Source organism: Malania oleifera, chromosome 4 (assembly GCF_029873635.1).
Source record: "Malania oleifera isolate guangnan ecotype guangnan chromosome 4, ASM2987363v1, whole genome shotgun sequence".
Lineage (NCBI taxonomy): Eukaryota > Viridiplantae > Streptophyta > Magnoliopsida > Santalales > Ximeniaceae > Malania > Malania oleifera.
Genome location: NC_080420.1, coordinates 44121134 through 44146378, shown reverse-complemented (window position 1 = coordinate 44146378; position 25245 = coordinate 44121134). Strand labels below are relative to the sequence as shown.

The 25245-nt window shown below is 36.8% G+C and overlaps 1 protein-coding gene across 2 annotated transcripts in view; it reads right to left on the bottom strand.

The window, feature by feature from the left end:
• The window catches only part of LOC131152713 (DExH-box ATP-dependent RNA helicase DExH5, mitochondrial), a 68063-nt gene that overhangs the window by 28717 nt on the left and 14101 nt on the right, over positions 1 to 25245 (bottom strand). For both annotated transcript variants that reach the window (XM_058104526.1, XM_058104528.1), the window contains 6 exons: positions 23995 to 24090; positions 6880 to 7068; positions 6614 to 6773; positions 6407 to 6537; positions 962 to 1129; positions 594 to 866 (listed from right to left, as the gene is read on the bottom strand). In XM_058104526.1, coding sequence (XP_057960509.1) covers positions 594 to 866; positions 962 to 1129; positions 6407 to 6537; positions 6614 to 6773; positions 6880 to 7068; positions 23995 to 24090 — 1017 coding nt within the window. The remainder of the gene's footprint in view (positions 1 to 593; positions 867 to 961; positions 1130 to 6406; positions 6538 to 6613; positions 6774 to 6879; positions 7069 to 23994; positions 24091 to 25245) is intronic.

The window sequence follows — 25245 nt, the reverse complement described above, 5'->3', positions numbered from 1 at the left end:
TTCACTTTGGCACTCCACCAACTAATCCAAAGATTTTCGTATGGCAACAAATCTCTGCTCTTCAAACATGGCAAAGGAGTCATAAAAAAGGGTAAATAATTATTCTGTAACTGTTGAAGGGCCACATTTTTCATTTAAGTTCTTTTAGTAGCGAATCCTTAAATTCAGCGCTTTTCTAATTTTCCATTTTTTTCTTTTATTTTTTGGTTCATTATGAAGCCCACTAGAACTCAGCTACACAGTGGGGAATAGACCCTCTAAAGGTTGTTTTTAACAGAACATTTCTACTTCTAACATTTTGATGTACACACCAAAATAGAGTTCCATGACCCGTCAAAATAACATAAATAAATAAACAAACAAAAAAACAAATAAATAAATGAAGTGTTTCATTAAAAACAGAAATGCTGGGCAAGGGTTTGTGCACATTTGCATATGCAACTGTATCAAAAGATTCAATGGACAATATATATTCTACAACATTATTACTAAAGCAGCATCAATTGACTAAAGAAATTAATAATCTGAACTGAGAAAAATATACATGTAATCCAGCCAACCCACAATGATAAGCTAGTAAATATCTAAAATACCTGCTCCGAGCTTGCCATAGAACCATGGCATGCAAGCAACAAGACTTTGCTTGGATCTCCCAAAATAGGATGGGCTTGGAGCTTATCCCTCAAAGAACTTATATCATCCCACCCAGTCATAAAAACTAGAACAGCTCCAGGTCCTTCTTTCTCACATATATTGCATAAAAGATTCTCTATAAGGTTAAATCCAATAATATCAGGATTCCAATAGTACAAAGACTCTCGGGTTTGTGGGCTATACTCCTTAAAATCAGCACCTCTGAGAGCATCCTAATTACATATTTACCAAAAAAAAATTAGCACTGGGAGCACAAGGCATACAGACAAGTAACAATAACCTTCCAAAGTCTAAAAGCTTTCTATACCTCAACAACAGAAGCAATTTGGCTCTTTCTCTTCCTCGGAGCTTGTTTGTTCATCTTCCACATTCTTTCTTGACCATAATCATCAATTTGATTATATGAGGTCAATCGATATCCAGTCATTTCCAGAATATTTTCCAGGAAATGTGTTCGAACCGGGTATGTGAAACCCTAAAAATTTATAGCAAAGAATAAAAAAGTAGCCACCCATATGGTATGCAATTGCCCTGCTGTATCCTAAGAAAAACTGATTGGTGACACAAATGGGAAAAAAAAATTCAAGAATGATGACAAGGTCAATCAGTATCCAATCATATCCCAAATGTCTCCAGAAAATAAGTGAACCAGGTAATAGAACCTGATAAACATCATAAATGGGGGAGGGGGGTGAAAGGACCAAACGTTGCATAAAATTTCTCTTTCTTTATAAGGGATGTCTTCTCTTTCAATTACATACTACAGAGACTTTCAAATAAGAAAGGAACAAAACAAATGAATACAAAAAAACAAGAAATTAAAATTCTAAAGTGCAAATATAAACCTTAACAGACTGAGAGCTAATGATACATTAGATTGCTCAAGTGCTATGTGCTTCAGGGGGAAAAAAATTTGGCACAAAGCAATCTGCAGATTGCATTTCAATATGAATAAGATCATCAATGTCACATAAAAAACGACAACCACCACCACCCAGTTGCTAGAAACTGAACAAAAATAATCCTTGACTTACTTAAACTCATTAATATATACAGACAAGGAATGTGCACGTTACAGTCCTGCCATGCCTAGAGTAAAAAACATGAGACTTACAACTCCCAAATCTATGCCTCACACCTCATACCTCATCCAAATAAGATGAGAAAAATATATAGATGCAGTGATGGAAGAGAGAGGATGAGGAAAAAGACAGGGTAATGGCTACACTCACAAGCAATCACTAGGCCTGTGGGGACACACAAAACACAATTTCTAAACAATTTAACTCTGCTTAGATCCATTACATCTAGTAAATTATAGGGCTCAATCAAAAACCCTTGATACTAGTTTCAAAAGTTATAAGGCTTCAATAATTCAGAAAAATTGTCATAAAGACTTGATCCAATAATATCAACAGATATTAAAAAAAAATGTAAAAATATTTTTAAAAATCTCTTAAAAATAGAAAATATTTTTTCTAAAATTCCTTCATTATAAGCCAATAGAACAGGGATTAGGACAAGAGAAATCGTAAAAGAGAGAAGATGATAATAGATTACAAGAAACTAGAACTTCCAGACCATCAGTACTCCTAAATACGTACTCTTGGGGGGAAAATATACAACAACAAACCAAGCCTTAAGACCCACTAGGTGGGGTCGGCTACATGAATACTTTTTCTGCCAAGTTATGCAATCATGGACAATTTCCTATGACAAATTCAAGGTTATTAAATCTTTACTCACCATCGCATTCCAAATTATTTTAAATCTAACCCTACCCCTTCTACTACCCCTCACAGTAACTAACTCACCCTTCCTCACTAGCGCACTATGCAGCCTACATTGGAAGTGCCCAACCCATCTGAGTCATTCCTCCCTTATCTTATCTTCTACAGGAGCTACACCTAACTTACCACAAATATGTTCATTTCTTAATTTATTTTTTAACGTTACATCACTCATCCATCTAAGCATGCTCATCTCCACAACTTTTACTTTTTGTATATGCTGCTTCGTAGTCGCCCAAGATTCTAAGCATGCTCTACTCCACCCCTAGTTTCATCAATCAATACAATATCATCTGCAAACAACATTCACCAATACTCCTAGTCAGTTCATCCATCACTAAAGCAAAATGATAGGGGCTCAGAGCAGATCCATGATGTACACCGATTGTGATTGGAAATTCTCTAGTCTCTCCACATATAGTCCTAGCACAAGTCATTATTCCATCATACATATCCTTAATAACATCAGTATACCTACTACACACACCCTCTTTTTCTAAAACCCACCATAGGACTGCCCTAGATATCTGATATCCTATTATACACTTACTCTAAGTCAATAAATACCATATGCAAGTCCCTCTTTTTTCCCTAAACTTTTCCATTAATCTTCTTAAAAGATATATAGCTTCTATAGTAGATCTTCCAGGCATAAAACCAAGTTGATTTCCTGAGACCTTCGTTTCTAGCCTTAATTTTTTTTCAACTACCCTTTCCCACAGTTCATTGTATGACTCATACGTTTAATTCCACGATAGTTATTACAATTTTGAATATCTCCTTTATTTTTGTATACAAACATTAAAGTGTTTTTCCTCCATTCGTTTGGCATTTTCTTAGTTTTTATGGTTGTCTTAAATAAATTAGTTAACCATATAATTCTGTTATCACCTAGGCATTTCCAAACTTCAATTAGAATGTCATTCGGTAGCTTTTCCATTTTTCATTTTTTTAGTGCAAACTTAACTTCATTGACTCTGATCTTGCGAATAAATCTCATATTTTTAGTCTTTTTCTCATTTGTCAATTCTAAGCTCAAGAATTCTACTTGGTTTTCATTAAATAGCTTACTGAAGTAACTTTGTCATCTTTCTTTTATGTCTTCTTCCTTAACCAAGACAATATCATCCACACTTTTTATGCATTTTATATTACCTAAGTCCTTAATCCTTACTCTAGCTCTAGCAAGTTTAAATATATCTACTTCCCCTTCTTTGTATATAATCTAGCATACAAATTATTAAATAATCTATGTTTAGCTTCACTAACGGCCTTTCCTGAATCCTTTCCCACTTCTTTATACTTTTCAAAGTTATCCATGCTTCTACATTTTTGCCATGTCTAATACCAATTTTTTTTTATCTTTACAGCTTTTTGGACATCTTGATCCTACCACCAACTTTCTTTGCTATTCAAAAATTTTCCTCTAGGTTCACCTAAAATCTCTTATGCTATCTTTTTAATAGAACTATCTATTATACTTCAAAAAGTGTTTGTGTCTACACCATCCTCTCTAGTCCAATCACCATCTTTGATCATTTTATCTTTAAATTTTATTATATTTTCTCCCTTTAGGTTCCACCACCTAATTCTCTTACACTAGTTTATTTTATCTTTTCTCTTCCATTCTTAAGACATATATATAACACTAAAACTCTATGTTGTGTGGTTAAGCTTTCACCTCGGATAACTTTAGAATCCTTACACAATAAACAATCTACCCTCCTAATTAAGAGAAAATCTATTTGACTTTTATTTGTCCACTTTTGAAGGTTATTAAGTGTTCTTCTCTCTTCTTAAAGCAAGTGTCCATTGTAATAAAATCATATGACATAGCGAAGTCTAAGATCATCTCCCCAAACTCATTTTTATCTCCATGTCAATATCATCCATCTCATAATCTTTATTATCCCTTCCAACATGTCCATTCAAATTTGCCCCTATGAAAATTTTTTGAATCCCTGATATGTCTTCTATAATATTATCCAAATCTTCACAAAATTTTCTCTTAACGTTTTCTGCTAAACCTGCTTGAGGAGCATAAGCACTAATGATATTTATTATCTCTTGGCCTAAGACCATCTTGATTTTTATAATTCTAACCCCTACTCTTTTAACATCTACAACACTATCTTTTAAGTTTTGTCTACAACAATTCCTACCCCATTCTTATGTTTTTCTTTTCCAGTGCACCAAAGTTTAAGATTTATCAATTTCTCTAGCTTTGTCCCCTACCCACTTAGTTTCTTGAAGGCGGATTAGATTAATTTTTCTTTTAATTATTGTGTCCATAAGTTCCATACTTTTACTCGTAAGTGTCTCTATATTCCAAGTTGCAAATCTAATCCTAGTCTTCTGAACTAACTTCTTCACCTACCCATGTCTAGAATGATGCAAGAACGCTCGCATATTTGACACCATACCCAGGGGAGGACACAACACATCATTTCGGGGTGACTACCTAGCCCACCCTCGCCCACTTTTCACTACACCCAAGAGGTATAAATGCAATGCGTCACTCATAGGGAATGCCCCAGCGAATAATTGGTAAGAACTCATATCATAGTGATCTGACAAGTTTCACACTGACTGTCAACTACCTAACATAACCCCCCTCCTTTGCCTAGGGTTGGGACCAGCTGTGTGTGAAAATATTAGGACACTAAGTGCATCACAGGAGGAGTTCTTGGGGGAAAAACATATCTAAACAAATACATCATACAATACAAAAATATTGCTACTCTTAACCCTCCCCCTCATGCTTGTGGAGCATAAATACCACATATCAACAACTTGAGCAAGCAATAGAGAAAGCAAATCTAAATATGGCCTTAGTAAACAAATTTCCTTGTTGATGACAAGACTTCACACGAAGGGAACCACAAACTTCTTCATGACAACATTTCTCACACAATGGCAGTTGACTTTAATGTGTTTGGTCCTCACATAAACATTAGATTACTTGTGTAGATAGCAACCTCATTATCACAAAACATATCCATAGCCTTTGTCATCAAAAATCCCATCTCTAATGTAAGGGGCTACAGCCATATTAACTCACTAAAAGTACAGGCCAGAGCTTTGTATGTGCTTCTAAACCTCACAGCCACAGTTTGTTTCCTCCAGGTCACCCACAAACATAACTATCAGACCTATGATCCTCCACTGCAGAAATTTCAAATCCACCATTGCTACTATAGACCAAAACTTCACTAAGAGAACCATTGAGGCACTGGTGTAGTATACCATATGTGTTGGCTTGGGATTCTCAATAAACTAACCAACAACTCCAACAGCAAATAATATGTCTGGGATAGTTAAAGTTTTCCAGCCAACTGCCTGTACCAACACTTGTCTTTAAGATCTAGTCATCATCTGTAGATAACTTCATACTTGGATCCATGGGAGCATCAGTTGGTTTAGCTACGAACATACCAATCTCATCTAGAGAGTCTAAAATATATTCCATTGAGAAATTTAATCTTTAGCTACTCTGGACAACCTCAATACCAAAATAATGAAGGATGCCAGTGTCCATGAATTTCATTTTTAGGCCAACACTTCACATCTGCTATTCCTCAAGAGTTGCTGCCTCTGATGATCAAGACAAACCACCAAAAGCACCAACCTGTCACCTGTATATTATTTGTTTTTACACTTATATTTTTAATGTGAGGCATATAAATACTCAATTGTGTACTTTGCCTTGGGAGAGGATTGGAAGGCGGTTTTATTTTTATCATCTCCTTGTATATTTAGTTTTTTTCTTTCTATGGGAGGATCTTCTTCTCCTCTTTGTACATCCTTTCCTCTACAATGAATATATCTTTTTTTACAATCAAAATAAGAAGTTGACTAGTTGCAAGCTCAAACAATCACATACAGAAACAAAATGATAGTAATAGGCATGGGAAAAATTACAGAAAGCAAGGCAATTAATAAATTATGCAATTTAAACTAACTGGAATTTGAATGATAGGAGCCCCAGCAAAGTATGAAGAAAAAAGTTCTGCATCTAAGGTTGCACTCATCAAAATCAGCCTCAATTCTGGCCGACGAGGAAGGAGATCTTTCAAGACAATAAGCAGAAAATCTGGCAACAAATGCATATCAGTCAACAATCACAATTCAAATTCCAGAGAAAACCACTCAATAAGTCCATCTTTTACCTTCATTCATTCCACGCTCATGAATTTCATCCACAATAACGTGAGTAACACCTTTCAAATTTCTGTCAGCCAACAATCGTCTCAACAAGATGCCTGTGGTGCAGAAGAGGAGGTGTGTATCCCTTCCTTTCATGCCCTCAAGCCGAACTTTATATCCAACCTTCAAGAGAAAAGAAAATAAACAGAATAGATCAATATTAAATAATTTGAGGGAAATTTTGACAAAAAAGGTGTTGTTCAGAGTGAGTTAGTTTCGAGAAACTCACAGATTCACCCAACTTCTCCCCCCTCTCTGCAGCAACTCTTTCAGAAACAGACATAGCAGATATTCGTCGAGGCTGTGTGCATATAATATTACAAAGAGCACCGTGAACCGATTCCGTCTCAGATTCTAGTATGAATTGAGGAATTTGCGTAGTTTTGCCGCAACCAGTTTCACCAGAGATGATAACCACCTTTAAAATACAAATTTTTATTATTAAATGGCATCAAATAAAAATACTAAGACAATTTAACAATATACCAATGCAGAACTGCAGATCAACAACAGGTCTTACAATTCTACAATATTATTATAACTATTTCATCTTCTTCAACATTCTACTCCTAGATATATTCCCCATTACTTCAAGTATTTGAAGATAAAAAAAAAAACACTATAAATCACTATATATTGTGCATAATGTTAAATATGATGCATTGGGCAGTTCAGCAATGTGTGGGCCCAAAGTAACCCAATTTATTTGGAAAGGAAATGGTATGACAATCAAAAGGTTAAAACAACAAAAAAAGGAGCATCAAGTAAGACTTTAAACCTTCACAAAGGCTAGTATCATACCAAATGTAGTGAGGGTACTAAATTCAAACATAAGATTCAAAAAGACTAAAACAGACAAACACATCAGAACTACCTTTGTTTCTCTTTTTTTTTTTAATCATTTCAATACCTGCTCACACCAGCATCAATGAGAATAAACGTAATTACCCAAACCTTACCTTTTTCCTTCACATCTAAAATTTACTATCACTCTTTAATTTCACACTGACCCCACCCCCCCCCCCCCCCACCTCCAAAAAAAAAAAAACAAGTCAACGAAGGATGCTTACCGGATAGCGTCTCATCACTACTGCAGTCCCATCCCACTAAGAAAGCGGAAACAACTGAACTCCCAGATTTTTGTGAACCATTCTGTCCTTTACTGGACCCTTCCATTCAAATCCCACTGGATTATTACCACTCAACTGTAAAGAAGATGCAATTGACCACTTCCTCTCCGACTGCAAATCAACTTTAGTAGGGTGACATGAGTTTATGCTTACCTTTAAGCCTTCTTGTTGAGTCTGACTTCTAACATTTCACCCTCTTACTGAAAGTGGACAACTTCACATTAATGGACTCCCGACACCTCATCCCTACCCTCATTTGATTTAGAGGAACTAAGTTTAGGACCAACACAAAACATCTTGAATTTTGGGCCTCTAACAAAAACAATAGGCTATGCCTAATTCAGATATAAGGCCTTATTTGCAATGGGCTGACTGAAGCAAAAGTCTGTCCATTAATCTTAACCTGATCTAACCTTTTATTACCCAAAATCTGAAACAAATGCAAAGCAACATTAATGATACCCAACCTGAGACTGAATAGAGTGCGAGAGAGTTATTCATGGGGGAGTGAATTCATTCTGTAATCTAGCAAACCCCAACTCAAAATTGGTGGTGAGTGTTGATGGTTATCTTAGTCATTAGCATTGTTAGTGTGTGTGTGTTATGTTAACAAGTACGAGTTAGTAAGGGCATTATGGTCATTGTATGTACTTTGACATATATTATAGATAAAGGGAGAGACCTATCATTGTGAGCAGGTCTTCCATTTCACCCAATTATTTGACATGGTATAAGAGCAAGATTCTGATACCTAGACCCTAATTGTGACAGCCACCAACAAAACGGAAGCCCAAAACCCTAAATCTGCTGCATGTCAACCATCATATAAGAGTTTCCAGCTACACTAGAGCCCCAAAAAAATAGCCAGCAGCTGCCGGAACCCAGAGAAGTCGCAGGGAAATTCCCGGGCGATACTGCCAGTTCAGGAACACAAAATCCACCATATATTTTGCAAAAACAACACCATAGTCACACACAGACACTACCGATCTGCCTCTTACTGAAATCTCATCTCCAGCAGCTTCCCCACATGCCCTCACGCACTGGTCAAAGGTTGCCATGGCCAAACCTCGTGCGCTGACACACGAAGCAAATTTCAGGCATGTTTTTTGTTCAAAGATCTTACCTTTTTAGTTGCTCATTTACGACATCTGAGAAATGGTTGTTTGGTGCTTCTCAAAGCTGTCTGTCAATGTTTATTGAGTTTATTGAGCTGAAAGTGGTATTTTCTGCGTTTTTTTATTGGTAAGTTGCAGGCTTGTGGTTCGCATCAGTTGTCGAAGGTTGTTTATGTTGGGATCGAGTTGGTGAATTTGAAAAACATGGTGCCTGCTTTGTGTTTCTTGATTTGCTGCTCTATCAAGGTTGTATTAGTGTTGGTGAATTTGAAAAACATGGTGCCCACTGTGTTTTTTTATTTGCTGCTCTATCGAGGTTGTATTTGTGTTGGGATGGAGTTCCCAAATCCCTATAGTGTGTCTCCCTCATCAGTTACTTGTTTGAGTGAAATGCGTGCTATAGCTGTTTCAGAAGAAGAGTATTTAAAGTTCCTGCAGTATCAAGCATCCCAACAAGAATCTCATCAGATTGCATCTTTTGCTCAAAAAAGTAACAATGCCATCTAAATGCCATCCAGTATCTCTCCCACTAGTCCCTAGGTTATCAACTCTGCTGCTACAGACCATATCATAGGTGTCACCAACTTCTTTTCTACTCTTTAGTATTACACAAATCTACCTCGAGTTACCCTTGCTGATGGGTCCACTACTGCTGTTAAGGGAATAAGAACAGTAAATCCTACTCCATCTCTCTTTCTTCTGTTCTCTACATTCCTAAACCTCCCTTTAATCTCATGTCTGTTAACAAAATTACGAAGTCACTAAATTGCTCAGTAACCTTCTTTCCTAACTGTGTTCTTATTCTGGATCTAAAGACAAGGAAGACGATTGGCACAAGACATGAGGCTGATGGACTTTACCACTTTGTCGCTCTCTTCTCCCATTGCCTATAGTGTTGCTGTCACACCACATCAAATCCATTGTCGCCTTGGTCATCGATCATTGGACAAGTTAAAATAGCTAACTCCTACTTTGAGTTCCGTGTCTACCCTCAATTGTGAGTCTTGTCAATTAGGAAAGCATCATCATGTTCCCTTTGCCTCTTGAGCCAATAAAAGAGTCCTTAGCCCTTTTATGTTAGTCCATTCCAATGTTTGGGGTCGTAGTCATGTCACGTCAAAGTCAAGGTTTCGATACTTCATCACTTTTGTCGATGACTATTCCAAAATAACCTGGTTGTATTTGATGAAATATCGTTCTGAGTTGTTTAATATCTTTTGTGCCTTTTATTCTCCAATAAGAACTTAGTTTGATATGCCAGCGAATACAACGTAGTGATAATGCTAAAGAGCACTTCCGTACTCAATTCATTACCTATATGAAAAACTCTGGCATGATCCATTAGCATTCTTGTGCCCATACTCCACAACAAAATGGGGTTGTAGAGAGGAAAAACAGACATATTGTTGAAGTCACTCAAACCTTTTTGTATCAAATGAACATCCCCAAAATTTTTTGAAGTCATGTTGTGCTCATTGCTTGCTCTCTCATCAATAAAATGCCATCTTATGTCCCTAGTGGTAAAATCCCATATTCAATTATCTTCCCTAAGGCTCCTTTGTTCTCCCTTACTCCTCGTATATTTGGTTGTGTGTCCTTCATTAATCAGTTAAATCTAGGATGGGATAAATTGGATCCTCGTGCTATCAAATGTATTTTTCTGGGTTATTCCTACGCTCAAAAAGATATCGACGTTACAGTCCCACTTGACATCGAATCTTTGTCTCAACTGATGTCATGTCACATCTTTTAAGTCTACACCGTACTATTTTGATCCCGAAGTTCTATCGACCTTGATGAGTCTCTTCCTCTGCCTAGCCTTCCCGATCCTAACTTATTTCCTTCGTCTAGTCCTCCTGCATCTTCATCCAATTTGAGTCCTTCTCATCACTTGGATTGTCCCAATTTGCATGTGTGCACACAACAACTCAAGGGAAGAGAGCCTTCTTCAGCTTCCACTTCTGCGCCTCCAATTTCGTCATCAGATGATCCTCTTCCCAAAGTGTTTGATCCTCCTATTGCTGTTTGAAAAGGTAAACACACTTGTACTCAGCATCCAATCTCTAATTTTGTTTTTTATGATTTCTTGTCATCCTCATACTACTGTTTTGTTAGTACCCTATCTTCTATTGCTCTTCCCAACTCTAATCTTGAAGCCCTATCCCATTCTAGGTGGAGGAATGCAATGATAGAAGAAATGCATGCTCTACAGGATAATGATACTTGGGACTTGGTAGTTGGTACATCTTCCTCGTGATAAATCTGCAGTTGGTTGTCCTAGGGTGTATATTGTGAAGGTTAATCCCAATGATTCCCTGGCTCGATTGGAGGCCCGCCTTGCTGCTAAGGGATATACTCAGGTGTATGGCCTAGACTATTCAGACACGTTCTCCTTTGTAGCCAAACTTGCCTCAATACTTTTGTTTATCTCCTTAGTCACCACCTATCACTGGCTTGTTCATCTCTTTAGTCACCACCTATCACTGGCCTCTACACTAGATAGACGCGAAGAATGCTTTTCTGCATGGCTATCTTCAAGAGGAGGTTCTATATGGAGCAACCACGTGGGTTTGTTGTTCAGGGGATGTCAGGCTTGGTGCGTTAGCTCAAGAAGTCACAATATGAAACAGTCTCCAAGGGCATGGTTTGGTCACTTCAATGTTATAGTACTTGGGTTTGGCTTTCAATGGTGTGCAGTAGATCATTCTGTAATTTATCGTAATACTCCATCCGAAAGGATTCTGCTTATTGTGTACGTGGATGATATTGTGATTAATAGTGATGATGTCAAGGTATTCAAAGCCTAAAGCATTCCTTGCAAACTAAGTTTCTGATAAAGGATTTCAGACCTATAGAAGTATCGAGATCTCGTATCAAAACTATCTTGTCACAGAGGAAGCATGTTCTTGATCTTTTAGATGAGACTAGACTATTGGGATCCAAACCCATTGATACACCTATGGATCCTAACAGTAAGCCAGTGCCAGATATAGGTGATTTGTTGCCCAACTCAAGGCGATATCGGAGACTTGTTCGAAAGTTGAATTATCTAATAGTCACTTGGCCAAATATGTCTTTCTCAACAAGTGTTGTGAGTCAGTTTCTTGATTCTCTAAGAACAAGTCACTGGGATGCAGTAATTCGCATCTTGAGATATCCCAAAGGTGCACCTACGAGAGGTCTCTTATATCAAGATCGAGATCACACTCATAATCATGGATATACTGATGCAGATTGGGCCAGCTCACCTTCTTATAAAAGATCTACAACCAAGTACTATATCCTTATTGGTAAATTTGGTTTCCTGGTGGAGTAAGAAACAAACTGTAGTGGCTAGGTCAAGTGTTGAGGCAAAGTGTAAGGTCATGGCTCACATTATATTTGAACTTGTTTGGTTGAAGAGCATGTTGGAAGAACTGGGTTTTCAACATTCTCAGTCTATGGAGCTTATATGTGCTAATCAAGTTGCCATTCATATTGCTTCCAGCCCAATATTCCATGAGCGAATAAAAAACACATTGAAGTTGATTGCCACTTTGTTCGGGAGAAACTTGGACAGAAGCTCATTAAAACAACTCATGCGAAATCTGATTTGCAACTTGCTAATTTATTTACTAAAGCCTTGGGGGGTGCTTGTGCTAAATTCATTTGTAACAAGCTAGGAGCATATCATACATACATGCTCCAGCTTGAATGATATGCTCCAGCTTGAGGGGGAGTGTTGATGGTTATCTTAGTCATTAGCATTGTTAGTATGTCTGTGTTATGTTACCAAGTAAGAGTTAGTAAGGGCATTATGGTCATATATACTTTCACATATATTATAAATAAAGGGAGAGACCTATCATTGTGAGTAGGTAATAGGTTTTCCATTTCACCCAATTATTCAATAGTGAGAATTTCTTGGATGGCAACAATGTGGTTCTCAAAAAATTGTCATCAATTTTAGGAAGGCTAGAAAGGGGATGTGGAAGTCTTTGATTTGGTAATGTGAGGCACTGTATGAAAATGGCAAGGTTTTGTGGAAGAAGAATTATGGGTTGGTTAGGGATCTCCTTCCTAATAATGGTGTTGTAGGCGAAGGTTTGCAGTGAGGCGTAAAATGGTGGTCAACATAACAATAGTAGTCAATGCTGATATGATCTCAATAGTTACAGACATTAGGATATCACAAACGTGAACTAATTTCTTGCAATAGCAAACTCATTAAAAGCATATAAAGTCACATGTTTCCATCCGAGAATCCCACATACAAGTACTTTAAATAATTTTTAGCAAAATGTAATCAATTTAAAATATAACATACAAGGTATTGGATGTTCTCTTGGTTTCTTTAGTTGCTATTGACAAGAAAGAAGCATGCATTTCCTACTTTTCTCTACTATATTGATTATAAGTGAATTTAAACCAAGAAAACATAAATATAACAAAATATAAAATATAGAATGTTCATAATTTAAAAAAGAACATACACGCATAGCAATAGATCTTTGCCTCCAACTCTAAGGCTAAAAACATACTAAAAAAAATTGAAGGAACTTACAATATGCAAATATATATGTTATTTTAATAAAATAAAAAGTAAGGTATATTGAATGTTATTCAATAAATATATATTAAATATCAAAGTGAGTATACTAAAAATGAAAATAAAATTTGAAAATTACTAACAAAAACAGACCAGCATAAAAATTTAGTTTCTAAACATTAATACAGGAAAAAGAGTGATACAAATGCAAAAAAGAAGCACAAAAAAAATATTTGTCAATCACATCCAGTTTGTTAATGTACAGCCAAAAGTAATATTTAATGGGACTCAAAAAATGCAAAAAAAAAAAAAAAAAAGAAAAAAAAAAGGACTTAAAAATCTATATTAGTCATTCATAGCCAACATAGTAATGCACGGCCAATAGCAGTGTATAATGGCCCATAGGGGTCCATAATAGCTGCTATGGTATCATAACAGACCATATTGACCGATTTGGTCCTGAATCAAGGGATCATCACCATACTGCCCCCTAACAGTCTCAAAAGCCACCAATACCATTACGTCGTAGCTGATACGAAACACACCTCTTTTTAAAACTATGCAATAACATACTCATTCATGGAGCCAAGTAGTGATGGGGAAAAGAACAAAGTTAGTGGAGTAGCCTATTCATACATCACTGGCAAATAATCATCTTTAAATGGAAGCTACAGCTCTCATAGCAAAGGTTGCTTGGGTTTCAGTCAGGGCTGAGAATGCAACGAAGATGCATTGGAGTGGGCCCGGACGTTCAAACAACAATTTTGGACTTTGGTTAGCTACCAGGTTGTAAAAGAATTGAGTTAAGCTCCCAAATGAGCCAAGCCTAGGGAATAGGCCCAATGCCCAAATGTTCTTGTTCATGACCCTCGAGCTTCTGCAAAGGCTCATGCTTCTGGCCAAAGGACTTCTAGTAAGGACCAACCTGGCCAAGGCACTCCATATGAGAGTTTGAGCCATGTTAAGGCTCGGAAGGTTTCAAAAGGCCATGTTTCCAATCAAAAGATTTCAGGAAAAGGGCTTGTGCAATCCACACGAAGGTTTTAGCTCTCACCGGGCTCACTAAACAAAAAAAGGAGCTAGAACTACGCAAAAGACTGAGGATGCATAGGTGGGGAAGCAGCAACACATCAGGTGGCTCAACAGTGTTTAATAAGGCCTTTTCGGTGCATCAAGTCGTCCAGGAAAGAGAATTTGGTATGGCATGAATTAGAAGCCCAACAAGCGTCCTTTGGATACTACTAATGTGAAAGCTCTCGGACTTTGCTTGCTAATGAACAAGGTAACGGTTTACTTGGCAAGGTATGCCATAATGCTGATACTACTAAGTTGTACATGCATTGTATAGTAAGCTAGGAGAATCTAGATAAGAGGAATTCTCTTGTGAATACTTGAATTATTTCGGATGTGCAAGAGTAAGTTTTTGAAAATAAATACAAGTGAGTGGTTTTTTTATCACTAAATAGAAATTTCAAAAATAGGGCACCAAGGGTGTTAGGCTGCAAACAAATCAAGCTGAGCTTTGCCGTGTTCAAGCTTGTTTGTTAAATTTTTAAACAACCTCGAGCTTGAGCTCAAACCGAGCTTTAACAGCCGAAGCGTGTTCATTATGCAAATGACCGAGCTAACAAGCCCTTACCGAGCAAAGCTACCAAGATGCTCATGAATGGTTTGGTTCTTTTGGAACCTCTCAATATGGAAGAAAGAGGCTCCTAAGATTTTGTTCGGCGAAAAGGTGAAACTGGGGCTCTAATCAATACTGCTCTTTTTTTTTAGCCCCACTGAGCTAGCCTATTTGATTTAGATGTCGGGCCTATCACTAAACTCAGATTATAGATTTTGAGCTAAACAAGTCCACACCTAGACAATCCCAAGCCCACTAGAGTCTATCAAGCCTAGTTCGACCTCATTAAATGAGTCCATAAATGAGCCTAATCCAAGCCAATAAAATGAGCCCACACCAAGCCTGTAAACTGAGCCACTCACAAGCTGAAACAAACCAAGCCCATTCATGTTCAGGTTTGGACTGTTTATTAAATGAGCCTCAAATTTGAACTTGAGAATCATTCATTTATATAGCAAACAAGCCTGAATGAGTTCTTACAGAGCCAAACCGCTTATAAGTGGCTTGATTCATTTGCAGCCCTAACATGTAAGCAAAAAAAAAGACCCAAAAAAATAAAATAAAATAAATAAGAATCAACTATGAGATGGTGTGTCCAAAAGGTCAAGAATTGTATGTGCATCCAGCATGTACTGCCCATACAACCAGCTTGAAAGAGTAGTAATCCATCAATACTAGAGGATTATGAGAGAAGTAGTTGTTCCTTCAAAAGCTCTTGCATTTCTCTCGACCCACATAATCAAAAAACTAGTAAAGGGGAACAAGGACAGGGCTTTTTCCCTCTATTCATAGAAATACCCTTCTGTGCTCAGATTTCCTTTTCCATGGTTTCAGCTGTGCCTCAGTGCTGTCCCAAAAGAGTGACCAAATTCTAAAACAATCTAGTACCAAGGCAATTAAGCAGTAATAAATAATCTACATTTTCAGCATCTTCCTTGCATAGAAAGCACCTATTGACATAGGTGGAAACCCTTCTCTGAAGGTTATTAAGAATGAGGATTGTCCCCAACATTGCCTCCCAAGCAAAAAAAAAAAAAAAAAAGCAACTTTGGTTGGCACAAGAACAACAACAACAACAAAACCAAGCCTCAAGTCCCACAAGGGGGGGTCAGGCTACATGAATCCTTTTCTGCCATGCGATCATGGACAATTTATTTTAACAAATTCAGAGCTATTAAATCCTTACTATCTCATTTCAAGTTATTTTAGGCCTAACCCTGCTCCTTCTACTGCCCCTCAGAGTAACTAACTCACTTTTACTCACTGGCGCACTATGTGACCTACGTTGCAAGTGCCCAAACCATCTAAATTGTCCCTCCCTTATCTTATCTTCTATGGGAGCTACGCCTAACTTACCACGAATATGTTCATTTCATAATTTATCTTTCAATGTTATACCACTCATCCATCTAAGCATTGTCATCATGACAACTTTTACTTTTTAGTTATGTTGTTTCTTAGTCGCCCAACATTATGATCATGGTCTTAAATTACCACGAAATTGTTGAAATTTCCTATTTCCGTCACCCTCAAAATTGAAATGGCAGTCGATTTCCATTTTGCATAATTTTCGTCGAAATCTCATTGAATCATCTGAAATTTATCGAAATCTTGAAATTTTAGCAAAACTTGTTGCAATTTTAACTATACGATCAAATTTTAGTGAAATTTCTATCTTAATTTATTTTATCGAAACAAAAGATATTACAAGTGCTTTTGAAATTATATGAAAAAATAACTTACAGTAACATTTTATTTAAGCATTCATGTCTAAATTATTATTATTTGTATAATAAATAATAATGATTTATGAATATCATTTGTATTAACTGAATATGTTTAATGTACATTATCTTACAAATATGTTTGATACACATACTATTTTACAACTTTTCTACCTCATACAAAACATAGATGTATTTAATTTGTAATGTATTAGTCCTAAAACTTATATTATTATGTTTGTTAATCATTTCTAAAGTTTCACAAAGAATTTCATGTTTTACTAATAATTTCCGTTATTTTTTCAAATCGAAATTTTCGTCGAAATTTCCGTAATTTTGGAGCTTTGAAATTTGAGGCAAAATCGAAATTTAAGACCTTGATCATGATCCATATAGCATAGTGTCACGATCTCACATCCGATTGTACTAGGGAGATCTTAGGCTTATATGGCTGGTTTAAGCTCCAACTATGTGAGGAGCCTTTTATAGGACAAGCCTGTAAGGCCAGTGGGTCAAAGCGGACAATACATCACCGAAGTTGGGTCCAAGACCGTTACATTTTGTATCAGAACCACCCTAAGGGTCCCATCATGTGGGCAGATCCTACACATAGGTGTAAGCCACTTTGACAAGGGCGTCAAAGATTAGACGAAAGAGCATGTCACGGTCCCACATTAGATGTGTACGAGGGAGGTCCTGGGCTTATAAGGATGGTTTGAGCTCCAACTATTTGAGGCGTCTTTTATAGGACAAACCCATGAGGCCAGTGAGTCAAAGCGGACAATACCTCACCGAAGTCGGGTCCAAGATCATTACACATAGCTGGTCTTATAGCCGTCTCATGAAACTTCCCTTTTAATTTTAAGAGTATTCTACGACCACAAAGCACACTTGAAACTAGGGGTGAGCATAATTTAGGTAAACCCGAATTAACCGATTTAACCGACCGAAATTGGTCGGTTCGGTTCGGGTAAAAGAACCGGTTCGGTCGGTTCGGTTGGGGTTCACCAAATTTCGGTGAATCGGTTTTCAGTTCGATGAACAGGAAATATAAATTCGGTTAACCGATTTAATAATTATATCCGTTCTCCGCGAACAGCACACGCGTCGTCATCATCCGCGATCGTTCTCCCCTGCAATCTCTTCAACGAGCTAATGATAATCGTTGGCGTCAACTCCGCTTCATCACGATTGCGATGGTTCTCTGATCAGCTCTGGTCATTGATTCGTCGCTGTTTGGATGGTCTGTAGGCGCTCAACGAGGTGGCTTAATCGTCGCTCGATGCTTTGTGAGCCATCGCCAGTAAGTAGCATTGTGGTTGTGCAGAGTAGAGGAAGTGAGGAACAGCCAATGTCGTCCTGCGAGGATGGGATACTCGTAGCGTTAGACCTTAAAACAGCTCTTTAATATATGCTAGGTTGCCGAGAAAATGGAGGAAAAATAACAAAAATGGATTTTGGGATGTAATGGATTTAAATGAGCTGCAGAATTGGTAAAAAATTTATAATTACATTCTGTTTTTAATAATTAATTTTAAATAAATTCGGTTAACCGAATTACCCGAATAGTTAATTCGGTCGGGCGAGGTACGGTTAATATCTCTTATTTGAATGGTTCGGTTAATGGAAATGGTTAACCGAAATTTTCGGTTAATTAACCGAATTTCACCGAACCGACCATTTGCTCACCCCTACTTGAAACGCTTCTCCATTTTACCTAACCTTCTTTGACTTTATGCATTACATCCTCTTCAATTTCTCCTTCAGCTCGCATAATGGATCCAAGGTATCGAAATCTATTAGTGCTATTTATTTCTTCATTATTAAGTTTAACTTTATCTCCAATATTCCTCCTACTATTACTGAAATTACATTGTATATATTATGTATTATTTTTACTTATCCTAAAGCCTCTAGATTCTAAAGCTTCTCTCCATAATTCTAACTTAACCTCTAGTCCACCCCTAATTTCATCAGTCAATACAATATCATTTGCAAACAACATATACCATAAAATCTCATTTTGGATACTCCTAGTCAGTTGATCCATTACTAAAGCAAAATATAAGTGCTTAAAGCCAATCCTTGACATACACCTATTGTGATTGGAAATTCTCTAGTCTCTCCACCTATAGTCCTTACACTAGTCATTACTCCATCTACATATCCTTAATGACATCAGTATACCTACTACATACAGCCTTTTTTTTTTTAAAGTTACCATAGAACTTCCCTAGGTACTCTATCATACGCTTTCTCTAAGTCAATAAATACCATATGCAAATTCTTCTGCTTTTTCCTAAACTTTTCCATTAATCTTCTTAAAACACATATAGCTTTTGTAATAGGTCTCCCAGGCATAAAACCAAATTGATTTTTTGAGACCTTCATTTCTAGCATTAATCTTTGTCCAACTACCCTTTCCCACAGTTTCATCATATGACTCATAAGTTTAATTCCATGATAGTTATTACAATTTTGAATATCTCTTTTATTTTTTTATATTGTATTAAAGTTCTTTTCCTGCATTCATCTAGCATTTTCTAAATTTTTATAATTGCATTAAATAAATTAGTTAACCATATATTTCCATTATTACTTAAGCATCTCCAAACTTCAATTGAGATGTTATCCGGTCCTATAGCTTTTCTATTTTTCATCTTTTTTAGTGCAAGCTTAACTTCATTAACTCAATCTTGCAAATAATCTCATATCTTTAGTCTTTTCCTCATTTGTCAATTACAAGTATAAGCTTTTTATTTGATTTTCATGTATAGCTTACTAAAGTAACTTCACCATCTTTCGTTTATGTAGTCTTCTTCAACCAAGACAATATCATCCTCACTTTACCTAAATCCTTACTTTTTCTTTCTCTAGCTCTAACAAGTTTAAATATATCTCTTAACCCTTTTTTGACATCTAATCTATCATACAAATTATTATACAATCTATGTTTAGCTTCATTAATGGCCTTTTTTGCATCTTTTCTCACCTCTTTATGCTTTTCAAAGTTATCCATGTTTCTACATTTTTACCATGTTTTATACCAATATTCTTTGTCTTCATGGCTTTTTGGACATCTTGATCCCACCACCAACTTTCTTTACTATTCGAGAATCTTCCTCTTGATCCATTTAAAATCTCTTTCATTGTCTTTTTAATAGAGCTAGCTATCCTACTCCAAAGAGTGTTTGTGTCTACACCATCCTCTATAGTCCAATCACCATCTTTGATCATTTTATCTTTTAATTTTATTATATTTTCTCCCTTTAGGTTTGACCACCTAAATCTCTTACACTGGTTTATTTTATCCTTTCTCTTCCATCTTTTAATACACATATCTAACACTAAAACTCTATGCTGTGTGGTTAAGTTTTCACCTGGGAAAACTTTACAATCCTTGTATGATAACCCATCTACACTCCTAGTTAAGAAGAAATCTATTTAACTTTTATTTTGTCCACTTTTGAAGGTTATTAAGTGTTCTTCTCTTTTCTTAAAGTAAGTATTCATTGTAATAAAATCATATGACATAGCGAAGTCCAAGATCATCTCCCCAGGCTCATTTTTGTCTCCATATCCCTATCCACCATGTATCCGCTCATAACCTTTATTATCCTTTCCAACGTGTCCATTTAGATATACTCCTATGAATATTTTCTCAATCCCTGATATGCCTTTATACAATACTATCCACATCTTCCCAAAATTGTCTCTTAATATTTTCTGCTAAGCCTACTTGAGGAGCAAAAGCACTAATGATATTTATTATCTCTTGGCCTAAGACCATCTTGATTTTTACAATTCTATCCCCTACCCTATTTACATCAACATTTCTATCTTTTGGTTGGCACAAGAGCTTTCCAAATAACTTTCCACGAGAAATTAAGCATGGCATCAGAGGGACTGTCCAACTTCTTGTAGAAGGAACTTCTGAAGTAGCCATTTTTGTTGAACTCCCATAAAGGCACATCCGGATTGCTCCGATTGGGGACTCTAGCATACATAATCCATAAAAGTCAGCAAAACAATTGAGCTCCCAATCATGGGCATTTCTAATAAAATGGATGTTCCAATTTGTTCCAAAGTGTTCCAAGTTGTCCCATTTATAGAGTAATCCACATACATACTCGCCAAAGCATCTTTGTTGCAAGAAAGATTGAAAATAGCAGGACATTTAGAACCAAAATAAGATGAGCTGCACTAGCTGTCATACCAAAAAAAAAAAAAAAAAAAGGGCATAGTTCCCATTTCCAGCATGGAAGTGAAGAAACACTCCTACCTTTTCCTTGTAAACTTCCAAACCCTTATCCCATACAACTTCCTGGCTCCTTGGATGCCAACCCATTCTGATCGAGATCACACTTTAAGGCAATAATCTTTCTCCATCGTAGCTTGCTCTCGTTCATGAATCTCCACAGCCATTTACTAAGGAGGGACCTAGTGGAAAGCTTGTAAGATTTGAGACCCAGGCCACTTGTTTGGATTGGTTGTCAAACAACTCCCCGTTTAACTAGAAGGAGCTTAACTACCTCCCCCATACAATGAATTGCAGCAACAAGACTAGAAACCAGGACCTCCTAGCAACCATAGATCTGTTACCATGTTAGATTCCCACTTCACCTAAAAGATTAAATAATTAGGTTGTGGGCAAACAATATATATGTCAAGCTTTTAACAGTAAACATCTCAGGTTAAGAATTTGATAAGCCTCTGCTTCACAGAAGATCATCCACAAAGAGGTGCTAAGAAACTTCCAGCTGCCAACCATTTCCTTCCACCATCAGCCAATTTAAGAATCTTATCCTCATGGCATTTTGCAGCAAGAGGCTAAAAACCCCCGTGACAATGATGAAAAGCAAAGGAAATAGAAGATCTCCTCATCATGATCCCTAGAAGTGTGGAAGGAAGTGAAAAACTTCCAGCTCCCTACTGCTTCCTTCCACCATCAGCTCTTTTACGAGTCATGTTCTCATGGCATTTTGCAGCAAGAGGCTAAGAACCCCCATGACAATGGGAGATCTCCTTGTCATGATCCCTAGAAGAGTGGAAGGAGCATGAACAGCAGCCATTGACAAGACTAAAGAAGGATTGTGTTGTGATGAACTGCTCAATCTGTTTGCACCATAAACTCCCAAAACCCCTTTTCTTTCGAGAATATAAGAAAGGAAACCCCAACAATCATGGTCAAAGATAGGCTTAGATGGGATTTTTTATGTAGAGGAGTCTCGAGTTCAAAATAAGCTAAAGATAAGAAGGACAATGAAGGGGATATACTATTGTGAAGAAAAATATGAGCAGTTGTGCATCAGAAAATGAGAGTGAGTTTAATCTTGATTTTGTCTATATGATGATGGTTTGTTATGGGATGAGGTTCGTAAGCTATGTTTCTTCATAAATAATTAGCTATGTTTCCTATTCATCAGACTGCCTTAGGGATATTTCTCATGTGCTGCATTTCTGTTTGAAGGTTGATGGATTAGTCCAATTGTGTAAGAACCTTCCAATGAGTAATCAATGTAGGGATGGAATTTTTCCAACCACCATGGAGGGATTAGTGGGAAGGATAACAAAGCTCAACAGTCAATGGACAATATGGGGTTGTGGCTCCCTGACCCTATAGGAAAAGAAGTTTGCTTGGGTGGTGATAGAAGTAAGGTAAAGAACGATCTGTGCTAATTAGCAAATTTGCAGTTAACTATTGATGGGAAGGGTTTAAAAGGGGTTTTCTTATTTAAGATTTTGTTACCATCATATCCATCCATTTTTGACAATCATTAACATCTTATTACCCATCGTGCTCTAGAAATCACTCAAACTCTTCACACATACTACCAACTCCAAAGCTTCAACATATCTTCATCAAATCCCCCCATACAAACTCTCTAGTATGAAAATCAAATACCCCTTGCCATTTGAATGCAATCTCAGCTCCAAGAATGTATCTTTATGATTTGTCTTAAATCACCACTCAATATTGAATTTTGCCAAACTTCTTGAGTTCTTGTACTGAAAGAAATGATAAGATCTCAAGGCAAACGATCGCACACCCATTGTGGCTGATTTAGTGATCCTAATCCACCAGGTACTATCTCAGGATTTCTCCTCCAATTGAACAACCCCCACCTTTTACAAATGCAAATTAAAGGTCTTCCTCTCAATTTGCATTGACTATAGGAGATTCCCCACCTTACTTACCTCAATCCATGGAAAAAGAAATTCAACCAGAAAGTGAGAGCAAGCAAGAGATATTGGTGTCAATGGTGTAACATATAAAGCAAAAATTTGGTTGCTCCTTCATTACTACCTTTGATCAAACCTATAGAAAAAGAATAAGTACTACTTTCAGTTGAACAAGAGGTTGTTTAGAAATCATGTAAAAGCAAGAAAGAACAAGCAGCATCATATGATAAGGGGGTAGTTATTGTGTGATACTCAGAATAGTTTCCATCTACAACATTCTAGCATTGAATGCATTGTCCATATCAAAATTGTTAATTAATGCATTTCTGTGAATATTAACAAAATACTTTGTTCATTATTATTCTCATCATATAATCTTCTCCCCTCCTTTTCAGATAGCTGTTAAAGTTTGACTTCCAAAAGAAAATGAGAAGAAAAGGTATTAAAAAAAATTAAAATGAAACAAAAATGAACTTTTTCCATGACGGTACTGTAGCAGCTGCACCATCCAGTAACAGTCATAGCAGCTGTTATGTAGTGGTAGCAATCTTTCTGCAACGGCTGTATTTTTATCCCCAAACACTTTAGCAGTGCATAACCATGTTATGACTTCAAGAATCCATTATATAATGCCATTACATAACAGCCGCAGCTGCTATTTAAAACCATGACCATAATGAGGCATAACAGCCAATATGGTTGTGATCTCGGTGCCTCCAAAAAATTGCCCCATGATAGCAAATTCCCATTAACTTTTAAAACCAAAGAGCAGGATTATGTGAAATTTGAGATCCTTTAGGGCATAAATCCTTTACAATGTTTCCAAAAAGTGTAAAACAAGAACTGCAAAATAAAATTATTCTTTCCTATCATTTTTCTTTTTATTCACGCTTCCATATAAAGACACAACATTCACACGTTGCAGGGACAACAGGAGCAATTAATACTTTTTCTGATTTACAAAAAAAAAAAAACAATTAACATCATACTGCTTGATTGATCAAAAAAAATTGGCATCATACTATGACTTGGCACACCTGATTTTCTGAAATAGCCATTAATAATGCATCTTTCTCTTTATAAGCAGGAAGACTCCTACGAAATTCCAGCATTTTTATTCCTTCTGGAGATTCCTGTAAGAAACCAAAAGTATCATTATGAACTCTGCACAATCCCATCAGAAGATTGTAATGAAACAATGGCATTGAAAGCATTCACACAGTTTAGAACCCAAAAGGAAACAAAACAAGCAAACCTAAGTAGTATATGCTAAATGAAAATAGATTTGAAGCAAGAAGATATAATGATATATATACATACATACATATATATATATATATATATATATAAACACACTACACAAAAAGAGAAAAACGAAAATTTTGACCACTGTCATCCTGTGTGAAGTACTCCCAATGTCAGATAGGTACCATATTTAGAAAAAGAATTTTCTCCTAAGTTGTTCCCTCAATTTCATCTTCAAACCAAATTGTCCTTGAGCATATATATAGTAATAAAATAAAAAAAGTAGAAGAAGAAGAAAAATAAAATGATACATTAACTTGCTTCCCAACCAAAGTTCCAACTTCAATCAAACACCAACCTAGTACCCTGCCTAGAGTGTAGTCTTATAAGTCCACGCCTGAGTGTGCATGCATGCATTGGTGTTAAGGTCAGAAAGTGCACATATCAGTGGTGCATACATGGATGTGTACATCTGCTTTGTGCACATACACAAGTGACTGTGCAGATGACCATGCATGCATGCGCATGCTTACGTGAATGTGTAAGCACATGCCTACACACGTATGTGTTGAGTGTGTTTGTGTGTGTGCGCATCAGCATGCGTCCTTTATGTGCACATGTGTGTTTGTGCATGTGTATCCATAGGTTCATCCATGGTGTAGGCATACGTGCAGTTAGGACCAATCATCAATCCAAGGAGCTGTGGTGCCATTCCAGCCTTTTCTGCGAATGGAGATGGGGCTCGGATTCCAGCTTCAGAGATGATTGATTCTGTGGGTATTTCGAGCAAGCATCTGGTGGGCTATTTTACTGGGAAGTTTCCAGGAAGATCTGCCTTTAACTCTCTAGTGAGCACATGGAAAGTACCAGTGGAATCGATGCAACATGACGGGCTGGATTATCTTTAAGTTCCAGAGGGAGGAGGACCTCTGTAATGTTCTAAAGAATGGTCCTTACATGGTGTATGGGAGGACTCTGATTTTAAAGAAGATGCCAAAATTTTTTCAATTCAACTCTGAACAGAGGACCACGCTTCCTGTTTG